The sequence below is a fragment of the Engystomops pustulosus genome, chromosome 1 (assembly GCF_040894005.1).
Source record: "Engystomops pustulosus chromosome 1, aEngPut4.maternal, whole genome shotgun sequence".
Lineage (NCBI taxonomy): Eukaryota > Metazoa > Chordata > Amphibia > Anura > Leptodactylidae > Engystomops > Engystomops pustulosus.
In genome coordinates this window covers 226,985,174-227,007,735 of record NC_092411.1, presented here as the reverse complement: position 1 = coordinate 227,007,735, position 22,562 = coordinate 226,985,174, and the positions used below count along the sequence as shown (strand labels likewise).

Genomic DNA, 22,562 nt, shown 5'->3' with positions numbered 1-22,562 from the left:
GGGTTTGGACATGTCTAAAGAAGCCTAATGAAAGTTTATTTTAAGCACATAAACAAAGCCCATATATAATTCATGTGACTACATACATATCCCCAGCCTCCCAGATTACTCTCCATGACACGCTGAGAAACTTTGTGAATGCTTTGCTTTTCTTATTTCGGACATTTTAGAGTTTAAAAGTAGTTTCTTTTCTGTTCATATCTATTAGCTATCCTGCTCTTGTAACTAAAGCATTGTAGAAGCTAAGATGCCAAGCTCTCATTGTGCTTATCTGACCGCAAAGTGAAGAGAAGAAACAAAAGAATTTAGCATCTTTATATATAAATGAAAGCACAGGCATATTGTAAATAGATAAAATATATACCGTATTTTTCAGACTATAAGGCGCAAAAAAAATCCTTTGATTTTCTCAGAAATCAAAGGTGCGCCTTATAGTCCAGTGTGCCTTATATATGAACCATACTTACAGACAACAGCTGCCTTGAACTGTGCACAGGTCTGCCACCTGCTGGTCATTCATCCTTATAATCAGGTGCGCCTTATATATGAACCGTACTTGCAGACAACAGCTTCCTTGAATTGTGCACAAGTCTGCCACCTGCTGATCATTCATCCTTATAATCAGGTGCGCCTTATTTATGAACCTAGACATTTCAGCAGGCATTTATTGATGGTGCGCCTTATAATCTGGTGAAAAATACGGTAATTCCAAATGTTTAAAGGGGTTGACCCTATCCATAGCATCCATATGCCCTAATAGGACGTGTAAATATGATTTGTCTTTAGAAGGACTTCCCTTTAAATGTAATCTTTAGCAAATGTGTTATTTATTTCATACCTTTGAGCTGGTAATTCATTTTATTACATAAACGTTGGCCGAATGTGAAAAGGTTCTTATCATGCCCAGGTTAGCAACTGGGCATGAGGCAGAGACGAGTCATTTATTTCCACTATGAGTCATTTTTAGAGTCTGGAGGGGAGCATCACTTCTATCTTCGGTGCTATACTACCTAGAAACATGGCTTTATGTTGCCGTGAGCCAGAGACAGTAAAATACATAAGCCCACATTTATTAGTTAGTATTGTGTCTCAGTGGACACAGTGCAGCTGCGACACAATACTGGCAGAAACACTTCAGAGATACATTTACATGTATATATGTGCAATCTACACCAGAATACTACAGACTGCTTCATAAATGTGGGCCAAAGATGGACATGCAAGCTCCAGATAAAGTTCCTCCCTATTTCTTTAAATGCTTATATATCTGGTTCTGTCGGGATGCAATCTGAAAGAAGAGATTCTTATCTTTAATATGACACCAAAGACATGGTTCTCAATACTGTCAACATGTAATACAGACAAGCTTTTGTATAATACCTATGGATAATTGCTGTATGCTGTCTGCTACATTGAGAAATCCATTCTGCTGTACAATACATAGAAAGGAACATTAACCCCTTCCCGTAGGAGGACAGGGAAGTATCTTCTTGCACCAGAACGTTCTATTAATGTGGGTTCTCTTAGGTGCTTCAAAAGTAGAGAATTTAGAACTTTCAACATGAAGAATTTTTTGAATTTATGTTTTTTGTTAACTAAACATAAAAGATATCCAAATTTTTAAACTAATTTGAAGTACAATGTGTCACGAGAAAACAATCTCAAAATCCCCTGGATATGTTAAAGCGTTCCACAGCTATAACCACTTATAGTGACACAGGGCACATTTGAAAAATGGGTCCTGGAGGGGTTAAATTACATAAAAACTATTGATGTAAACAGTGTTTTCCTACTGTTGCAAAACTTGAAATGTTCTATGTAGCTAGTACTAAAAGCAAGAGGTGTTCTCATACAGCCAGGGGCTTGGAAGGTACAGCTAAGTACAGGAGATGCTGGATTTATTCTGCTTTCATCTATGTCCAAATGCATGATTCATCGTCTTTACAAAGCAACAGTAGTAGTACATGACCAGCGGAATGGAAATCTCTGGGACCCGACAGCAAAACTTCAACCTTACTTACCCTTTTTAGCATCAAGAATAGACTTTTTCTGTAAATTTTTGTTCACGTTTTCATATTAAAAATAAAATAGAATGTAATATTTGAAGGATAATGGGGGAAATTTATCATTGTTTTTGCTGGGCTTTTTTGGTGTAAAAAAGTTGCAAACAAGTGGCATGGAGGGTTTTTGCGACTTTTCATTGCTCAAAGTCGCACAGGACTATTCTTGCCTCTTCTTCACTTTTCTGGTGTAAAGATAGAACTACTGCTAGTGCAAAGCCATGCAAAGCCAGATTCATGAATTGCCCCTTTTTAAAAAAAGTCTCATAGTCGCATAGTCACTCCAACCCCCTGCTAGTGAATGTGCTGCAACTTTTGGTGCATTTTGCGCCTTTTTGAAAGAAAAGAACATATATTCAAGAGCCAAAGTCACTTTAATGAATCTGAACAGCAGCGGAGCTCCAAAGACAGACATAGGGGGATATTTATCATACGCTGGCGCTCGATCGCCCCGCCGCTGCAAATTCGCAACCCGATACATCAAGAGGCTTCTGCCTCTTGATGTACCGGGCTGCCAGCAGCGCAGCGTTTATCCTACGGCGTAGAAAAAACGCAGCCGGCGACTTTTCACGTATGAAAAGTCGCTGGCAGCAGCGAGTGCGCAGGCACGGGGACAGTAACGTCCCGCGCGGCCCACTCCCGTCCGGCATGAAGGTGGCAGATTCGGGAAAATAATCGCAAGAGGTCCTGATAAATATGCCCCATAGAACTGCCCCAAGGAGCCTGTCTAATGATAAATCTCCCCCAATAAATGTATAGAGGTAAATGGCCTCCTGCACAACAGTATTGTATTGAGGACTCCTTTGAACCCATCAAGCCCTCACTGAGAAGCAATAATGTAGATAATAGATGGAGTGCAGTGTGTGGGCAGCATGATATAGACCAGTATATGGATATATTGTTCTTTTTCCTAGTATAACTTGTTACATATACACTTAGATCTCTGCTCATTCTGGTCCATACTCAGTGCTTGAAAGCCTTCTCTATGAGTGTGCATACAGAGATGGCTGTCAATCACTAATTGGACTGCCCACCGGACTTCTAAGCTCAAAATAAACAGAGCTTTAGATGGGTACTAGAGCAAATATATAGACTAATGTGCGTATCTCCTCCATCTGTGTAACATACTATACACAGATTGGGCTGTATTTTTCAACATGGCAGGTTCCTTTTTTTATAATGGCTGACCTCCACCATCCCAAAGCAAAGGCTGTCTGAATATTGACTCTTATCTGTGCTGTATGTATTTATAAGCGGCCATGATGGAGCCTTCACACTGTTTCGGCATTCTTCGCTTTGAAGCAGTAGATTCCTCGCTCCGGTTTCATGCCACTTTAGCCATTTGGATGGAATGCATGATATGCCCACAAATTGAGGATGTCTTGTAACCTTTTAGAGATTAGCATTCTTGGCAGTGCTTAAATCCATTTTTCTTTATGTTTAAAATAGCTTTTTGGATCACGCCTGCTCATTTGTTTGATATGTTGGACTAGAAAGGAGTCTATGAGCAGCTGCCTAGACCTACAGCTGTTATGTCTGTATATGCTTCCTGGCACTGATGTACTCCCTTTGCCCTGCAGGGACAAGCTTCCATTTATGTTTTTCTTTTTGTATCGACAGATATATTGGTTTAAAGATGGTAAACAAATCTCAAAACGAAGTGAACACTACAGGATCCAGAGAGAACACGATGGAACCTGCTCCCTTCATACCTCCGCCTCCGCCCTGGATGATGACGGAAACTACACCATCATGGCTGCCAACCCACAGGTATTGTTACCTAAGCCACATCTCACATTCAGACATGAAGTCACCTCTTCTAAAAGCCAATTCAACCACAGCAATGCATATCTTTCACCAAAAGGTGTGGCTGAAAATGTTTATTACATTCCTGTATATCCTTATTAGAGGGGCTGTTCATTCTGATACGCAAAAATTAGTATAGGCTTATACAATATTTCATTATTTAGTGTATTTTTATTTTAGGAGTTCTAATAATTATACATAATTAATGCACAATATATTATTATACAGGCAGTCCCCGGGTTATGTACAAGAAAGGTTCCATAGATTTGTTCTTAAGTAGAATTTGTATATAAGTCAAAACTGTATATTTTATAATTGTAGATCCAAACAAAAACATTTTTTTTGCCCCAGTGACAAATGACGTTTTTTGCTGTAATTGGACCATTGATTATCAATAAAACTTTATTACAGACACATTAGAGCTGATCATTGTAGTCTGGGACCATAGTAAAGCATCCAGAGAGCTTCACCAGAGGTCACAGTGGGCAGAGAGGTCCGTCTGTATCTAGGGGTTGTATGTAAGTCGGGTGTCCTTAAGGGAACCGCATGTAGTTGTTATAGTTGTATAGTTGTGATAATTTACAGTGACAAATGGTGGTGGTAAATTTAACAGAACATCTGAGTATTATTTTCCTTCTGCTCCTGATGATTATTATGGCCGGAGTAGAACCTGCGTTCGGTCCTGATTGGTTTCAAAAATAAACATTTAGAGGTGGTAGAACACAGAGTAGTAGTAGTAGAGTACTATACAGTAGGCCTATTTAACGGCATTGGCAACTCATCACAAGCTAAAACAAACCTACTGCTTCAAGCTCCAGAAAACTTGAATGTAAATCTCTAATCTGGGGGTTACATTTATTTAAACTTTAGACACTGACTGTGACATAACACTGCAGAGACGGAGATGGGAATATACTATTACAGATCAGCTGAAGTGAAATCTGTGTCTGCTTAGGCCATAGTGATACTTGTGCCAAGAGAACAACACAAAAAGGATTATATACTAAGCAAATAAACTCTTGTCATTGCCGCACCAAACAATCCAAACCTAAGATCTGTTTTGTGTTTCAAAAGCTGCTAGGCTACAGGTCCTGGGTGTCGGGTGGGAAGTCTACTGCTTCATTTCCACTATTATTTTTAGGATTTAAGAAGGGTCAGTGTGAGTTGACCTATATTACAGTTTTCTCTATTTTTGGGTTCATATTGTATAATGCGTGGTTGTATGGCTTAGCGATGTTTGACTATATCTTTTCCATGTACTTTATTGTTTTAGAGCTTCAGTCCTATAAAAGGACTGTACTGTCTGCCTTTTATAAGATCTCTGCCTTGGTTAGGCTATGTCAGCATCTGAATTAGAGACTCTGGCACATATTTCATCACACTAGACATAACTCAACATACAGGACAATTTTTTTTGTCCAGACAACGGAAACCACCTATTGGTTGTATGTTGGTGGTATCCATCATTTAGCAGATCTGACAACGCCAAGTATTTTGTCTTCTAATATCACACGTAGATAAGCATTTGTTGTTTCGATAGTAGTATAGTCAGATGGTCAGCCCTGTATTAAATGTTTATACAGAATGACTGTATATGTTCTGCTGTTTATCCCAGATGTGACCTGCTGTTTACAGAAGGAAGAGTTCTACAGGCGTCAGTCTAGGACATTTTGTTCACTAAAAGCTTTGTTTGTCGTACTAAGACAATCGCTAACAATTCTAAAAATACTACATATGCTGCAACACCTCTATTTATTGTCTACATAGTATGCTCCCCCACAGCTCCGCTACTTGATGCAGTCCGGCTGACGGTGACTGCTTCGTGCACACCGGAGTTGCACAGACTATGACGTCAGCAAGTGGCTGATGTCATAGTCTGTGAATCGCCGGCGCGGGGCTGACGTCATAGTCTGTGAACCGCCGGCGCGCACTGCGCTGTCACCGCTGACCGGGCTGCATGAAGTAGCGGAGTAGGTGGGTTTTTTATTTGTATGTACTGGGGTGGAGGACTGGCTGAAGGCTGTATACAGGGGGGGGGTTGGTTGTACACAGGGGAGGCTGGCTGGCTGTATACAGGAGGGGCTGGCTATATAATGGGGGGCTTTATGGCTGTATACAGGGGGATGGCTGGGGATACTGGGTGAGCTGGCTATATACTGGGGGGACTGGCTGGCTATCTACAAGGGGGCTGGTTGTATACTGGGGGAGCTGGCTGTCTATATACAGGGGGGTCAGGCTTTCTGTATACTGGGGAGGGGCTTGCTGTATACTAGGGGGGCTGAGTGACTGTATACTGGGGAGCTGGCTATATATTTGGGGGCTGGCTATATACCTGGGGGGGGCTGGCTGGATATATATAGGGGGCTGCAGGCTTTATACTGGGGGAGCTGGAGCTGGCTATATACTGGGGGGAATGGCTGGCTGTATACTGGGGACAGGTTATATACGGGTGCTGGTTGTATACTGGGGGAGCTGTCAGGCTATATACAGGGGGGGGCTGCCTGTATACTGGGGGATGGCTGAATATATACAGGGGGCTGCAAGTTGTATACTAGGCTGGCTGTATACTGGGGGGGGCTGGCTGGCCATATACTGGTGGGGGTAGCTGGCTATATACTGGGAAGCTGGCTAGCTATATACTGGGGGCTAGCTGGCTATTTACTGTAAAAACATATTGTACGGCTCTCGCAGAATTATATTTTAAAATATGTTGCTCTTATGGCTCTCTCAGCCAAAAAGGTTCCTGACCCCTGTTCTATAAGGTCAATAGATGCTACTGATAGCAGTGATGTGTTTTCCTCATTAGATATTGTTTTATATATATTGTATGTATTTTTTTCTGCTTAACAGGGAAGAGTAAGTTGCACTGGGAGGCTGATGGTACAAGCTGTGAACCAGAGAGGAAGAAGCACCCGCACGTCCACATCACAGCCCCATGTTAGAAGGTATATTGGTTTATTACTCTATTAAGGTTTTTAAAATAGTTGGGACTTAGTATGTGGTAAAGATTAGGCTTGATTAGGCTAGGATTAGGCTTGATACTCTCCAGCACTCTAGAACATAGGACCTCTCCAATCCTTGGTTGTATTTACAGGCACATCTAGAATTTAGGGGGTCGGGAAGTTGCCCTGGTAGGAGATATGTGAGCAGTGATATCAGGACATGACTTACGCATCGCTCATATCTGTCTACCTTGTAAGTGTAGATTGGTCTAAAACACTGACTACAGTACTCCACTGATCAGACACTTTTACTGTATCCTGCGAACAGGGTGCCATTGGTATTTAAGGAAAAATTCTGGGGCATCTTTTAGAAAAACTCTTTATTTGCAGCTCCATTGCTAGAACAAATTGACAAATTGTTACCATCCCTGTTGTCAATGGAGTGTGTTTTTACACACTGGTTAATGTCATTTTTGTAGGATTTTTTTTACAGGACATTAAATTGGTTTTGCACTTTTGGGAACTCTTTTCACGTGAAGGGTGCCTTAGAAGGTGCATAAACTGTTTTAGCTTGTTGGGTGATCTCTGTAGTACCATCCAATGGAGGTAGCTACACTTCAGCCAGTGTCACACTATAACATGACTACCCAACCTGTATCTGTTTCAGGGTTGTTTCCACTTGTCAGTGGAGCACAATATACTAGGTTGGCTAGGTGAGAGACGTAGGTCTCAGGGGTTACTCTTTCTTCCTGTGGAGAGCACATTAACTGTTGCAAGGAGTTTGGGATGGGAATGGTGACAGGTAATTTTTATACTTGACCAGGCATCGTTGAGAAACCAAAAAAAAAAAACAACATGGAAAAATTATGAAGAAAACTTATGTGTGTATTGGCTTGTAATATGAAAAAGTATGGTTGATATCTCAACTTTTTGTGATTAAAGGACATCTTCCACCAGGATTGTAAACCAAGCACACTGACATACTGTGCCCCGTCTGGAAGGATCTGCTCTTTTAGCTTTTTATGCCCTGTTTTTTTTTTTCAAGACCTTTTATGTAAATTATGCAAATGAGTCTGAGGGGCTCCAGGCTCTAGAGCCTGGGGTCTCTCAGGCTCATATGCAAAGTTTTTATAGCCTTTTTTTCTTAAAAACAAGGGCATAAGGAGCTAAAAGCAGAGCAGATCCTGCCAGAGGGGGCACACACCAGTATGTCAGTGTGCTTGGTTTACAATCCTTCATCCTGGTGGTAGATGTCCTTTAAGTGATTGGAAGAATGTATCTGCAGAAATGACAACATTCATATTATTCAATATGAAAACTTTACACAGAGATGTGTTTACACAGCACGTGGTATGTATAACCAGTTACTTATTTGGCATCTTTCCACAAGACTTTATGGCATATTTGCGTGTATGCTATGGTAATCCAGCATTGTTGGTTGATGGCATCACTGTCTAGTTACTTGTTTTGTCAACCCACATTTCTGTGGACAGAAACAATACTATGTTCCTCTCTTTCCAGACCCCGGTCTCGGTCAAGAGATAGCGGTGATGAAAACGAACCTATCCAGGAGAGATTCTTCCGTCCTCATTTCTTGCAAGCTCCTGGGGATCTCATTGTTCAAGAAGGGAAACTTTGTCGGATGGATTGCAAGGTAATGAGTCAGTAAAAGCTCACGTCGCCTACAGTCAGTAAATTCTGGGGTTTTCGAAAAGGATATATGAAAACATCATCAAGTAGTTAAAACTGGATGCTCTAAAACATTTAGGTTCCACTGTGTCTACTACTATAACATCTCAAGAACATTCAGCTATAAATACGGACACTTACAGAAAATGATATTGGATAAATCGCTCAAAAAACATGCAAACAGCAATGTTCATCTTACCGTTCACCATTACTACTCCCGTTGGTACAATACTTACCTGGCACCAGACCACAACAGTGTTTATTCTTTTAAGTTTTTAATCTATTTTGACCTATTTGAATCTTTTATCCCACCAACCAACCCCTTTAACAACTAAATTAACATTTCTTTTACTTGGGGGAAATTTAGCAGGACATATATTACAGTATATTCATGGTATCTCTGTTCTGTCAGAAACAAAGTGACATCATTTGTTTACACAACTGTATCGTGCACAATAGGTGACCATTGCTTGTCTGCAAGCTAAAGCCGTACCAATTGCAAATAATATCATGAAAAGGTTTAAAGCAGTTCATACTACGTAGGAGGACTTTAGAAAGTTAAGCATCAGGGGAATGCAATTTAGAGATTATTGGCACATGTGTAGTGAGGTAATGCTTCAAAGAAAGAATTGTTCCACATCTCTTCCTGCCTCTCGAAACCTTCCCATGGGAAAGGAAACTTGAGAAAAGCTTATGATAGTCAAAGCCACCGATCAGGTAATAGATCTAGACTGCACTGAAAGACAAATTAGCTGGTGTTGCCTTTAGTCACTTGAAGTAGCTTTAATCCGTATAGTTTTTCCTGAGCTAAATATCATCTTCGGTTAGCATGTACTTTTATCTGAGACAGTAAGGGTGCATTCAAACGTTCAGTTTTGACATGTTGTTTTCAAAGCCAAAAGTAGGATCTCAATGGGTGAGAATGTGTCATTGAGAGGTGCTACTCCTCAACTCTTTTCACTCCACTCCTGGTATGGACATTGGAAACTGCATCTGAAAAACTGAACTAATTGTCTATGCAGCCCCAACACACACATAATACACACTAAATCCAGAGAGCTGGAAGATGCCACTGCAACATATAGAATCATATAAAGTGGATATGGCTCAGTTCTCTGCTGTATTGGACTCTTTTATGATTTTTTTAAAATCAAGAAGGATTTTTTATTTGTTCCTTTGGATTCACTTCTTTGGATGTCCAAAAATATGGTTCATTTGACAATATTGTTAGCAAAATATTTTTAAGATAGGTTTTATTTCATATATAAAACAAAGAGCTATTCCCATTGAGATTCCCACAAGATTCTTAAAGGAAACCTACCACTTAAAAGTGGTAGTTCTAAGACACATATACGTGGCACCTGCTCAGGGTGAGCTGGTGCCGGAGCATATTTTCATTAGTAGAATAAACCGCTTTTTCACCGATTTATAAGTTACATTAACATTTATCTCGGTGCACCGCACTAGGGCATGGCGCACCATGCGCACGCCCATGCGTGCGCCAGATTCTGAAGTGCTGGAGAGCCGGCGACGTCACCGAGCGTCCTCATGTATAATAGATTCACCTATCACCCAATCTACTGTAATAGATAGATCCGTGGTGGTAGGTTTCGAACAAGAGTGAATATCTCTGGTTCTGTGAAGCATCCATACACAACCCTGATAGTGCTTTTTAATGACATCTAGAATGTGCTTCTGGGTGCCAGGGTACAGGAGATATAGATATAGAATATGGCCACTGTCATAACGTTTCTAAACGGCCTTTCTTTACAGGGCATATAAAAGGACGTATATAGCTGTATGGCCTGTCATGTAGAAAAACAACCTAACAGGTTCCCTTTATAAATAGTCAGCCCCATGTCAATTCTTTGTACTATTAAGGTGAAAGAGTAGCAGTTCTTGAATTGTGTCTCCCTATATCTCAACCAGGCATGTGCTGATGCACTTGATGTACATCTGGTGATTGGACTGCTTGATGAATGACAGGTCTGTGGCTAATTCTTTAACACATGGCAACAATCTGATGTTGACCCTTATATGCTTCACTCAGCCAATGACATCTCATGTTGTGTGAGATGTTTATGATACTTGTCTGTCCTGAGAGTTACAGAGTAACTATAAAAATAAACCATATTGCTGTATATTTATAGTGCATGTATACGAGGCCTGCAGCAATATACCCTGTGGAGCCAGTGGTAATATCATTGCCTGACATTCAATTACAATTTATTGAATGCTGTATTCAAAATCAAGATCATTTATCCAACTTAACTTTCTTGTGTTAGATATCATTTACATTATTAATAAGGAATAAAACTGACACAGGTTTATCACGGTCCTAACAAAGCGCAAACACGACACCATAAGTTGGACATGAATTGACTAGTGATTCCCAGTACAAAGAAATTACATTAAAAAGTTAGAATCCCCCCTTTCCTTGTCTTTACAACAGAGTCCAGCAGTATATCCAGCTGTATACTTATACAATCAGCTACTTTCTCCAATTCAGGAGCGTTGTTCAGGGTGCCTCCGAGTGATCTCCATACATGAAAGTTACATCACTAGGGAACACCTACATCGTACGCGTTTCAGAGGTTGGGGGCAGATGTCGTACAGTGGCATCCGTTCCCCATAGGCTGTTTTCCAGGAGGAGTTAGAATGAAAAAGCTTAGCCTACTATGCAGTTGGATGCAACATATACTGAGCAGACAATCTACATTTACTATCTATGGTCTAATAATTTTACATTGTATACATAAACTGTGCATAGACCAGCATTTATTCAGGAATGTTATATATTTTTTTTTATTAAAAAAAAAAACCACAGGTGAGTGGACTCCCTACTCCTGACCTCAGCTGGCAACTGAATGGAAGGCCTGTCCGTCCAGACAACTCTCACAAAATGTTAGTGCGTGAAAACGGCGTGCACTCCCTGATCATTGAGCCAGTGACCACTAGAGATGCCGGGATATACACTTGTGTGGCCTCGAATCGTGCTGGCCAGAACTCATTCAGCTTGGAGCTCATAGTTGCTGGTAAGTACTGGACCCTGTCAGTAACAGAAGTGGTCTCTGATGGTATTTTAATGATGTAACAGCCAGTAAATCTCCTACTGGTACAGAGTTTTGGCACCAGATATAAAACATCATGCAGCTAAGCCATCAGTTTCACCAAAACTATTTATCAGATTTATGTAAATTTAATAAGTACAAATCACTCGTAGATGTTTTCTACTATGTCAACTGTTAAAATATGTTTAAAAAAAAGACTTGTTCACATTTTATTCAGAAATCAACCCCCCCACCCCCCCAGCTATCCTGGGGGTACAGTCCTCGTGTGAAAGGCAGGTTTCCATTAGGCTCAGTATCCATGTGTTCACATTGTAACCATAGTGACAAAGGCCTGGAGCAGGACTGTTTTATATCTTCCAGGCCAATATAAGGAGATCGGGGACTCCCCTTTAGTTTTTTTGGCACACACTTTAGAATTCACAGCTATTTTAGTACATTTGGTTTATGGCACGTAGTAACATTCAAAATGCAGCCGGACGCTCTGTAGTGCACTCCTCGTGCAGGACTGCACCTCAAGACCTTTTTTGGCTAAGTAATCTCCATAAATAAGCTGGAAAGTATTGCACGCAGCCTTGTCATCTGTTTGTAGTAGTCCTTGGCAGACTGTCCATTTGTTTAGAATGTTTTTTTTAATAAGGTTTTGCATTTTCAATGTGTAAAATCCACCAAGAGATGAATTAACCCTTTTCCTCCTAGATAGTTTGTATTATATCAGCCACTTGCTCTGTTTATTATATTTGGAAACTGAATAAATATGTGACTACCAAGTTGTTAAACGATACGGGCTATCAGCAATTCTACAGAACGAATATAAGCCGCATACGTATAGAAGCCTGCATTTTGTAATTGCAGTTCAAAACCGAGTCTATGACATTCCCTGAGTCACAGAGAGCAGCTGCGCTTTATTTGGTGATTGTATACACGAAGGTGCAGATTTAGCAGATAAACACACACACATAAATGTACTCAGCTTTACATATTAGATAGTGGATGTGTCTTTTAGGGATTGACAGGCTATGTATCTTCCATTCAGCTTATTCACAAGTAAAACAGATGGTATATATAGGTATTGTTATAATGTCTATTATTGATGAAAACAAACAATTATGTCACAGTCTATTCAAGTCATTATCTGTATTGTATTGTGTGTTTTTTTCAGCCAAAAATAGTTTGCAATTTGTAGATGAACATTTGTGTCATTCAGAACAAAGCATTTTAGAGGGTTTTTGAATAAATCCAAAACTCAAAATTTGTAAATCGGTACATTATGCATCTGTAATGTGACAATAACAATGTTTTTTGCCTTTAACAGCAAGAGATGCCCACAAACCACCAGTGTTCATAGAAAAACTTCAAAACACAGGCGTCGCTGAAGGATATCCAGTAAGACTAGAGTGCAGGGTCTCTGCAATTCCCCCACCACAGATATTCTGGAAGAAAGAAAATGATTCCCTGACGTACAACACAGACCGAGTCAGGTTGTTACCTTTACTGTAAAACATAAATGTCATTTTCACATGGCATCGACCTTTCAGTTGTCGTTTGGTCCACTTCAACTTTCATCTCATTCTTTTTTAGGACATAGTAAGAGATGTAGAGGCGTTTTGATCAGACAATGAGAGATTGTCAACTCATATTGTAGAGTTTCAAATCTTTCCCAAACCTTAGGCATAACTCAAAAATGAATAAATTAGGCTGTGACAATTAATGTGAAACTAAGGAATTATACTGGGGTTGTTCATTATTTTGACCTGTTCCTCAGAATATTATAGACTGGTATAGGAGCAGTTGCCCCTTCTATGCCCTTTCTACTCTTCCAACCTTCCCTGCGTGTACTCTGCACCTGATATAGTTAATATTAAGACCCGTTCTATGGTTCATCCCTTTCGAGCTGGAGGAAGCAGATAAAATGGAGAACTATGTTCGCATTTGGGAAAGGCAGATTCATGAGTGATGTCAGAGATGAGAAAATAATTTTTGCAACTTTTGTACAACCCGGTAACATCATGCATGTAATTTGCTTTACAGTATACACAGCACTTTGAAAGAATTTACTATTAACATGTGCCCAGAGTTTCACTTTAAAAAAGTCTGCCCCCCCCTCCCCCCCATATAAAATAACTATCTACTGCATTTGCAATAAATATCTGATTCTGGGATCTCATCTATCTTAATTATAGTGAAGCTGCAGTGAGTGAACAGTTGGTCACGCATGAATTTCCATAAGAATTTCTTATGTTCTTTTCTATAAAATTATAGAGGAATGTGCAAAACACTGCTCTGTAATATGGCATCCCCTGATTGGGCTGCATGCTTAAATGAGTTCAAATAATTGTTATTGTTTGTTCCAAAAAAAGTTATAAAATTTTACAATATACTTTCTATATCAGTTCCCTATGGTTTTCTAGATTCATTGGGGAACATGTATCAAACTTTTGGCTTGCCTTTTTCTTACATTTTTGAGACTTTTCATGGTGTTTATGCTCATTTATTACTTTTTTTGTGCCTAAAACCTCTCCTTTCAAAATTCGGCACTGTCTAGTTTTCTCACCAGAATCACCAAAATCCAGATATGAAAGTTATGACTTTCTTTTAAAAAGTCCCGAATTTAGTCAAATCTAACACTGCCCCTGACCATACATAGAAATTAGCTCAGAGCTGATTGTGAATTTTGGAGACTTTTTGTGACTTTTGTTTTTAAAAGTCGCCATTTCACTGAAAACCAAATGGCACATGTATCAATGAGGAAAATCAGTGAGATACATCTAACCAGCAGAAAAGCCTAGAAAAGTCCCAATACAGACAGATAAAGCCAGCCAGATTTTTCCTGTGATGCCACACAGATGCAAGGCTTGTTATAACACACAGCTCTCATTACTCTTATTGATATAATGACAGCAAGCAGAGATCTAGTAAACAGCGAGGAATTGATACAGAAAGTATATTGGAACGTACAGACGGAGTCAGATATCTATTGCATATCTATTGCATATCCCGTTAATAAGGTATTTTATACTGGGAAAACTTTTATAATGTGACAGGTTCACTTTAATTATCAGTAAAATATTATAGTATGTAAATTTACAGTGTTCAGTAGATTTGTTAAAACATTTATGTAATCCAAAACACAGTTTACGTAAATTCACCTGTCTGGGCCCCTCCATTGGACCCCGTTGCAGCTGTAGCGGTAGTTACCGTACTCAAGTGCCCAGGATATAAACCTTGTAAGCCATGTTTTGTACATGGCAATGTGTTATTATAATGATCCACCAGAAATCCCAGAGAACAGGCTCGCAAATGATTTTCTCTGATAATCTCTGGTAATATTTTGCAATGCTACGGTACATATTTGACTCATATTATTGTCATACTGGCTACCTACCTGCAACTTGGTTCTAGTGACATCATGAGTATTAAGAATAACAAGATTTCCTTCTTTTTCCAGCATGCATCAAGATAACTATGGTTACCTCTGCCTACTAATTCAAGGTGCCACTAAAGAAGATGCCGGATGGTACACTGTTTCAGCAAAGAATGAGGCTGGCATTGTATCTTGTACTGCAAGGCTTGATGTACACAGTAAGTTTTCTTGTCTAAGCTTCTGAACAACTAATGACTAATGACATTTACAACAATAAAATATCCTCCTTCTTCGCAGGCTGCAAATGGTCTGCTTGGTCCATGGTCTGCTTTTTGCAGTCTATGTCACCGGTGGTCACTCACAGATGACACTAAAAATTGTACCCCTAAAATGAGGGTCAAGAATAGAACCTGCTCAATAATTTCCGGTTTGGGCAGTTAGCTCATACAGGAAGCCATCAAAACTACAGCCATGTGTGAGCCCAAAGAAAAGCATTTGTCCACGTGCTATCCATTGAATAAATGGTAAGCACATGGAGAAATTCTATGTTTCTGTGCACGAAGCCCAATTGTAGACACTGGGGGTCATTTATTATGGCCTTTCAAACGGAAAACTGCTGGTTTTTTTATCTCGTGCCTTAATTTACGAAGTGTCAGCGCCACAATATTGGTGTTTTCCGACACTCTTGACTTATTCTGCCGTGTTTTTTGACACAATTTGTGGCGCTAAAAGAAAGCAGCTAAAAGCAAGTCTAGGGAGTTCTAAACCAATTAAGCCAATTCATTAATCCCTTGCTACACAAACTTATATCCCTCTAAAAAATATAACACGGATCCAGCACCACCCTGCGACAAAATTAAGAAACGCCTCTCATTACGTCAACAATTGGTACATGGCATCATGCAACTTCACTACAGTAATGGATACAAATAAGGAACACATTATACAAGCTAGAAGAGTGCTGAAACTGCACTACATGCCCTAGGGTGCCTCTTCCCCATAGGAGGTTACGCCTCTGGGGGTGAGCACCAAGATGATCACAATTCTGCAATTGCTGTATGTATAGCTTGACTCACCAGCTCAAATTGTCTCCACAGCTCAGTGGCAACAATCCAACACCCCCAAAACAAGGAAGGTACGTCCATCTGCTAGTCGATACGCAGCACTTTGTGACCAAGGGCTGGATATCAAGGCTGCTTTTATGCCGGAAGCGAACCCTGTGCACCTGCAGCCGGCACTGGTGGAGAGCGATGACCTGTAGATGGGACATGTGGGAACTTTCTGTAGCGGCCGCCAAAGGAAGCCATTGGGAGCTACAGCTGTCACCTGGCAGCAGTCTCACATCATGTAACAAGTCAGACACGCCTTCAGCTAACCTGATAAAGACATGTTAAACTGCATATTAACTTTATATGTAAGCAGTCTTGAGCATAGGATGGCAGGGATGACAAACCTTATGTATTCATACACATAAGAATCACTCACTCCACTGCTCTATGAAAGGATCTCCTGTTTATTCTGCTTGTTTGTGCCTTATGTCTGAGAAGACGGTGGTGTAGGACAATAGTGTGCAATGTTTTATGTTGGAGTGCCACAAACACCCACAGTATGTTTGTCAACTGCGAAAAGCTGTCAAGGTGAAATGCTATAGTGCTTCAAGAGTGTACAAATATAGCTTGCTTCTATGTGTACCATTGTAACTATGACGACTAACATTGGACATCGGGACGATCTGGCGGAGATGAATGTGGACTTGCTATGGACTTGGAGCAGAACATACAATGCGTCACGCTCTTTTGATGCTTCTTTGTTTGCACACCCTTAGTCTCGTCACTAAGAACATTTGCAGTTCACTGTATGACTGGGGTTCACTAATACAAGGCCTAGCTCATTGTTCATGTCATGCTGTCAGGGTGGCCCACTACATTTTCACACACCAAACCATGAGGTATGTAATCTACTATGTAAACACAATGCACTCAAAAAGAATGGTGTGCATAAATCATAGGGTTGTCCTGGAGTGAGGCGACCTTCACATTACAAGGTCATCAGTGTGGTCAATGACTTGTTGTCTTCATGTGTACTATATAGAGTATGTCCGAAATTCAGTGTAAGCACAGAGAACATGTGAAAGGTATGTAGTAGATGATTAATGAAGGTGAAAGTGACAAGTTCAAGTGTTTTATCACCCAGGGAATGCTGTTTAATGTGCACAGACCTGGGGTGTCCCTCAACCTAAAAATGTGTGGATATCAGAAGAATGGAAGCCAAGTCTATCTGGGTGGACCGTCTGATAGAACAGGAGAGGGATGTATGAGTCTATGTATAGATGAGAGTGCTATATTTCCTCATACTGTGAAGGCTGGTTTGCGGCCAGAACATTTCAGGGATTCCACTGTAGTTGCCCAAAAGTAGACTTAGTATATCTGGAAGACATAAGTGTATAGTGGCATCAAGCACTACCCTGCACTGCCACGAGCTCGGGAAGACATGAAGTGCCTTTCTTGTTAAGTGGATGACCTTCCATGTATTTACCCAATGTCAAAGCTGCAGGATTGTGCCAGGAGGACTTGCCCTACAAGTTTACAGTTCTTTAACAGAGATTAAACAAGCAGCACATAAAATATTCTGTTGGTTAGCTACCTCTCGGTATGGGTACAGCACTGCCAGATTCTATGACGTAACACTTGTTGAATGCCTGCCCTTTTATTTTCTGTTTGTGGCCTATTGTGCCAAGTAAAGGACATGCTCCGCATATCTGCCTCACTGATTTCCAGGCATATTTAAATAAAACATGACTAATGCCCGATTCCATGCCAGCATGCTTTCTCTTATATTTCTCTTATGACTGCCTCAATAGAAATGAAAGGACATAGCAATTCAGGGAGACTGAGGGATATGTTACTATGAAGAAAAGACACGACTAAGCATTTCTTGACATCACTGTGTGAATTATTCCCAAGGAAATCAATGAGATCCTTGATAATGTCAGCACCAGAGTGACACAAGACTTCCAAGAACCGTGGGGGGTTTGTGGATGTTATATGTTGTAAAATCGCCTTCTGTTCACCAGAAAACCTATTAATGGTACAAGAGTACTTGGCTAAGGGGAAAGCAAGAAAACAGCACTGTGTACCACGTATGAAGCACATATATCATTATTTATCTGTTTTATCTTAGCTGTACTACATATGTATCTTTTCTACACACATATATAACTTACCATATGTATTGCTGTATGGGCGTTAGTGGCTTTTTTATACAGGTCTGTAGTTTTATTTTGTTTCCTTCCTTCCTCTAGTATAGTATGATAGCACAGTATGGTTTCGGTGCTGTTATATTAGGCCTTACTTGATATACACCATACATGATATGCCCTTATCTCCTAAAGTGCCTTCAACAATATTTTGTGATCACACTGTGTTATTCTGCAAGCCACCAGCAGGGAAATGGGGACAACATGCCTCATCCCCCTGGTATGACAGCACATACTAATGGAATGGCACAGTGTGTTCTACATGGGCTACATTGCTTTCTTATCACCTGCCAGGCACCTTTGTGCGTATGACTTGTAGGAATCACTTGTGTTATTATGCCGCCACCATTTATCTGTATTTATAGACAATGCCTCCATCGGTGTGTATGGGCCATGTTATGAGCTAAGACAATTGGAAGTTTAGCTACGTCTGTTAAATAACAAGAACAAATGTACTTTTGTGGGGTAAGGTTTTTATGATAATTGCTATGCAAGGATTCAAATAAAGATTGTTTCTTCAAAACTTGTCCTTCTGCAGGGGTTATTGTTTGCTCAGATTCCCTTGGATTCACATGTGATTGAGGGTGTCAGGTGCACATCACACCCGCCAATAGCTCCCGTTACTATTATTATCCTGTGCACAGACATTTTCCTAATGTGGTATTTTAGTTATCAACATTGGGAGCTATTCTTGCAAGGCAGTAAGACAGTTTTCCATTCACAATAGCTGCTCATAAGCCTGCGCTTTATATGTGAACATTACACAAGGTATTGGAGAGTAAATGCATTCTTCCCGGAATGGATGCATGGACAGTGTACTGCGCTAACTAGCCTATCATTATAAGCAGGAGGGAAAATTTTAAGGTAGTTTATAAAGTTGTAAAGTGCCCCCCCAAATCTAAAATTGCTCAGCACAATAATAATGAATAAGGGCTATATGTCCACGAAATTATAATAAGTGCCTCTCCCCCCAAAAAAATTATATTACATTCCATGTCTCCCAAATGAATTCTAAATACAGTCCCAAATGTAACTGTATGACATATAGGGCCCCTTTCCCTATTAGTTATATACTGTACAGCAAGTGAATGAAACTAAATGCATTCTTGAGGCTTAAAAGAAATCTACCATCAAAATCAAGCATGATAAACCAGGAGCTCTCACACATAGATACAGGCACTGTGACTGTGATAGTGTTCTCATGTTTTTTATCCATGGCTTCCTTCCTTCTAAAATCACTTTTAAAATTATGCTTATAAACCAGAAGGGCTCTGGGGGTGTCTCCAAAGCCCCCCCCCCGTGCTGTAGCTGGAAATGCTGTTAATCTCAGAAGGAGCACTTCCCCCCTCCACTGTGCGTTCACTACCACCAAGTTCACAGCAGGAAGCAGAGTCACAGCCTGCAAAGTGTAAGGCCGCGGTCACACGATCCGCTAGGCGTCCGTTCATAACGCGACGCTAGCGCACAGGGGGCGGTCCTCGGCCTGACCACACATGCGTTAATAGGGAAACGCATGCGATTGATAAGCCGATCGCATGCGTTTCTCTGGAAACACATGTGCGTTCGGGCCGAGTACCTCCCCCTGTGCGCTAGCGTCTCGTTATGAACGGACGTCTAGCGGTACGTGTGACCACGGCCTAACAGCCAGTGTAGCTATAGTATGGAGAGGCTCCACCCACATCGGAGTTCCCACAGACATCTGTGGGAGAACAAAGCTGAAAACACTGCAGGAATAGGACCAGCTATGAGTTTTCTACAGCCTTTACACAGATCAGTGAAAAACCAGTCATGTCTATGGGCCCGTTGAAATTAATAGGGCACATTTACTTACCCGATCCGAAGAGTTCACCATCTTCTTGGAGCACGTAACTGCATTGTCTTGGGACACAATATGAAAGTTAAATCCTGCGCTCAGTCCGAATCAGTCGGATTGTCTGACGGCACATCCCCTAATTTGAGCTGCATGGAAGCCAGTGCAGCTGTGCCAAAAAACGATCACGTGCGACACAATACCAGCGCAAACACCTGTTAAATACCTGTCAAAGCTGTGCAAGTCCCGAAAAAGGTGCAAAGGCTGACAAAATGCGATCTGCGACCCTTAGGAAATAAGCCCCAATTTGTCAGTCTGCCAACGTTTGTGTGCAATGTAGCCTTTGGCTACATGCACATGAACTTGTGCTACGCCCGGTCCGGGACCGGCTTTACTTACGGCTGGCCATACTTATAGGAAATGAGCACATGCTCTAATCTTTTACCAGCGATGGTACGGTGGCACACATGAGCACCTCCATTCCGTGGCTGGGCACCACAGGTGTCTTTAAAGGGAACCTAATAAACCACTACCAGTATATTGTCAAATAGTGTAACACCTTCTAGTTTTTGTTTCTTTCATGGTTCTGTGTGGTGGCATCATCCAGAAAATCAACATTGAAGTGAGATGTAAAATGGTTGTATAAAGTCAAGGAGGTTGAGAATTTAACACTCAAGTCAAGGTGGGGAGGTCTGAACGCCTCCTCCTCTGTGATTGACATCATGCATCGGACTTTAGGAGATCTGGTTAGTGATTTCTCTGGATGCAGGACCATCAGTTACAGTGAAGAGGCTTTCTGAGGAAGAGAGAACTTGACTTCAGTGCTAAAATCTCCGCCTCCATGACTTTTTACAACCAGTTTACATCTCACTTCAAAGTAGATTTGTGGATGATCCATCATAATGGGTCATGAAAGAAACATGTTCTGGAAGGTGTTCAGCGGCTTGACAACATACTGGTAGTGGTTTATTAGGTCAATTTCTGCTGACAAGTTCACTGTAAGCAGTTTTTAAAGGTATTCACATGGGTGAAGTGCTACTAAACCAGTCACACTTACATGCTGGCATGTACCTCCTAAAACAGGATCCAATCTTATTTTTGCTTCTAAAGTTTTTGAGAAAAACGTCTTTTAAAATTATGCAAATGAGCCTCCAGGGATTTTGTCTAGGTCACAGAAGTTTCTGCTGAGTAGACAGGAGTCCACAATGTAAGTAGCATATTGGGGGATACTCTTTTTTTTTTAATCCATCCTGGTGTTGGCTTCAAGTACTGCATCTCTGTATAACACTGGGGAACATTCCTCTTAGTGCCTTAAAGTTGGAACTGTGTTTATGTATGTTTGGAGTCCGGATTCTGAAAATAACACCCGTTTCAGCTCTACTTTTGGAGATCTGGCACATCCACCTTTAAAGGTATTTGCTGCTCAAACTAATCATTGCGCAACATTATACAAAAGAAATGTAGGAAATTAATGTAAACTAATTAATAAATATCATATTGCTTCTCAGACTTGGTCACTCAATATTGAACTAAAGAACTTCATGTAAATTAATGTTATATTTTGTAGACTAAAGATTTTCCATTCTCATTTCTGTTATTTCCTGAAACGAAGTGTTCTGGATGCTGTAATCAGCCATAATAACCATAAGAGCCATAGTCATAAGAACAAGGGACTGATTGCTTGTACATCTCATAAACTAGAGTTGCTTCAGAGAAATGGATGCTATTTTCAGAATCAGCAGCTCACAATTACATAAAATCAGGTGGAAAACTCTGGGCACCACCAAATTGATTTAATTTGTTCCCCAGTGCAATATAAAGATCATTGTCATTGTAACTGCTAAAGCTTCCATGGTCATTGTAACTTCTACTACTGTAAGTAGGACTGGCTAAGAGCAGAAGCTTATGAGCTGTGGTTTTAGGAACGTGAATGCTACATCACAGAGAATAAAAATGATCTATCCTTGGTTAGAATACTTCCTAGCTCTACATCATGCATGGATTAGGTTTCCAAGATCAAGCAGCTGCACACAAGCCCGAGATCACCATGTACGAAGATCAGATATCAGCAGACAGGTTCGCTGCAGTGATGACACATGCGTCACCAGCTGGTAGTCTCACACATCTAGCAGAAGACCACAAAATGCTTTCTATAGAACCAAAAGATGGTGGAGGGGTAACTGGGCTGGATTATATATAGGCACCCCGGACCCCACCAGCAATGTCCGACAGTCAGTTTACTGTCTCCAAGCTGTGACAGTGACTCAGTGAGCCCGGCCCACCAGTACTCAATCGCATTGTGAATGCAGCAAGCTTTTCAAAAACAGCGCCACCTGCCTTCTAACACTGGATCTCTCCCCCTTCGTACCTAATATTGGTTGGCTGAACTGGTTGCCAACTAAGTCCTTCCTAATCAGTGTGAACTGTCCCTCTATGGACACAGATAACGCTACCAATTCTACAGTGTGAATAAACCCGGTGCAGTCTTTGTCCATGTGCTATCCTTTGATTCAATGGGTAGCATATGGACACATTCACTTCTATGCGCCTATACACATACACATGGG

The 22,562-nt window shown here is 40.8% G+C and overlaps 1 protein-coding gene across 4 annotated transcripts in view; it reads left to right on the top strand.

Moving 5' to 3' along the window:
* Nucleotides 1–16,893, top strand: part of PALLD (palladin, cytoskeletal associated protein) — a 230,528-nt gene extending 213,635 nt beyond the window's left edge. For all 4 annotated transcript variants that reach the window (XM_072120073.1, XM_072120063.1, XM_072120082.1 and 1 more), the window contains 7 exons: nucleotides 3,681–3,830; nucleotides 6,717–6,811; nucleotides 8,330–8,462; nucleotides 11,325–11,532; nucleotides 12,881–13,046; nucleotides 15,014–15,147; nucleotides 16,027–16,893. In XM_072120073.1, the coding sequence (XP_071976174.1) occupies nucleotides 3,681–3,830; nucleotides 6,717–6,811; nucleotides 8,330–8,462; nucleotides 11,325–11,532; nucleotides 12,881–13,046; nucleotides 15,014–15,147; nucleotides 16,027–16,190 (1,050 nt within the window). In that variant the 3' untranslated portion in view covers nucleotides 16,191–16,893. The remainder of the gene's footprint in view (nucleotides 1–3,680; nucleotides 3,831–6,716; nucleotides 6,812–8,329; nucleotides 8,463–11,324; nucleotides 11,533–12,880; nucleotides 13,047–15,013; nucleotides 15,148–16,026) is intronic.
* The last annotated feature ends 5,669 nt before the right edge of the window (nucleotides 16,894–22,562 follow it).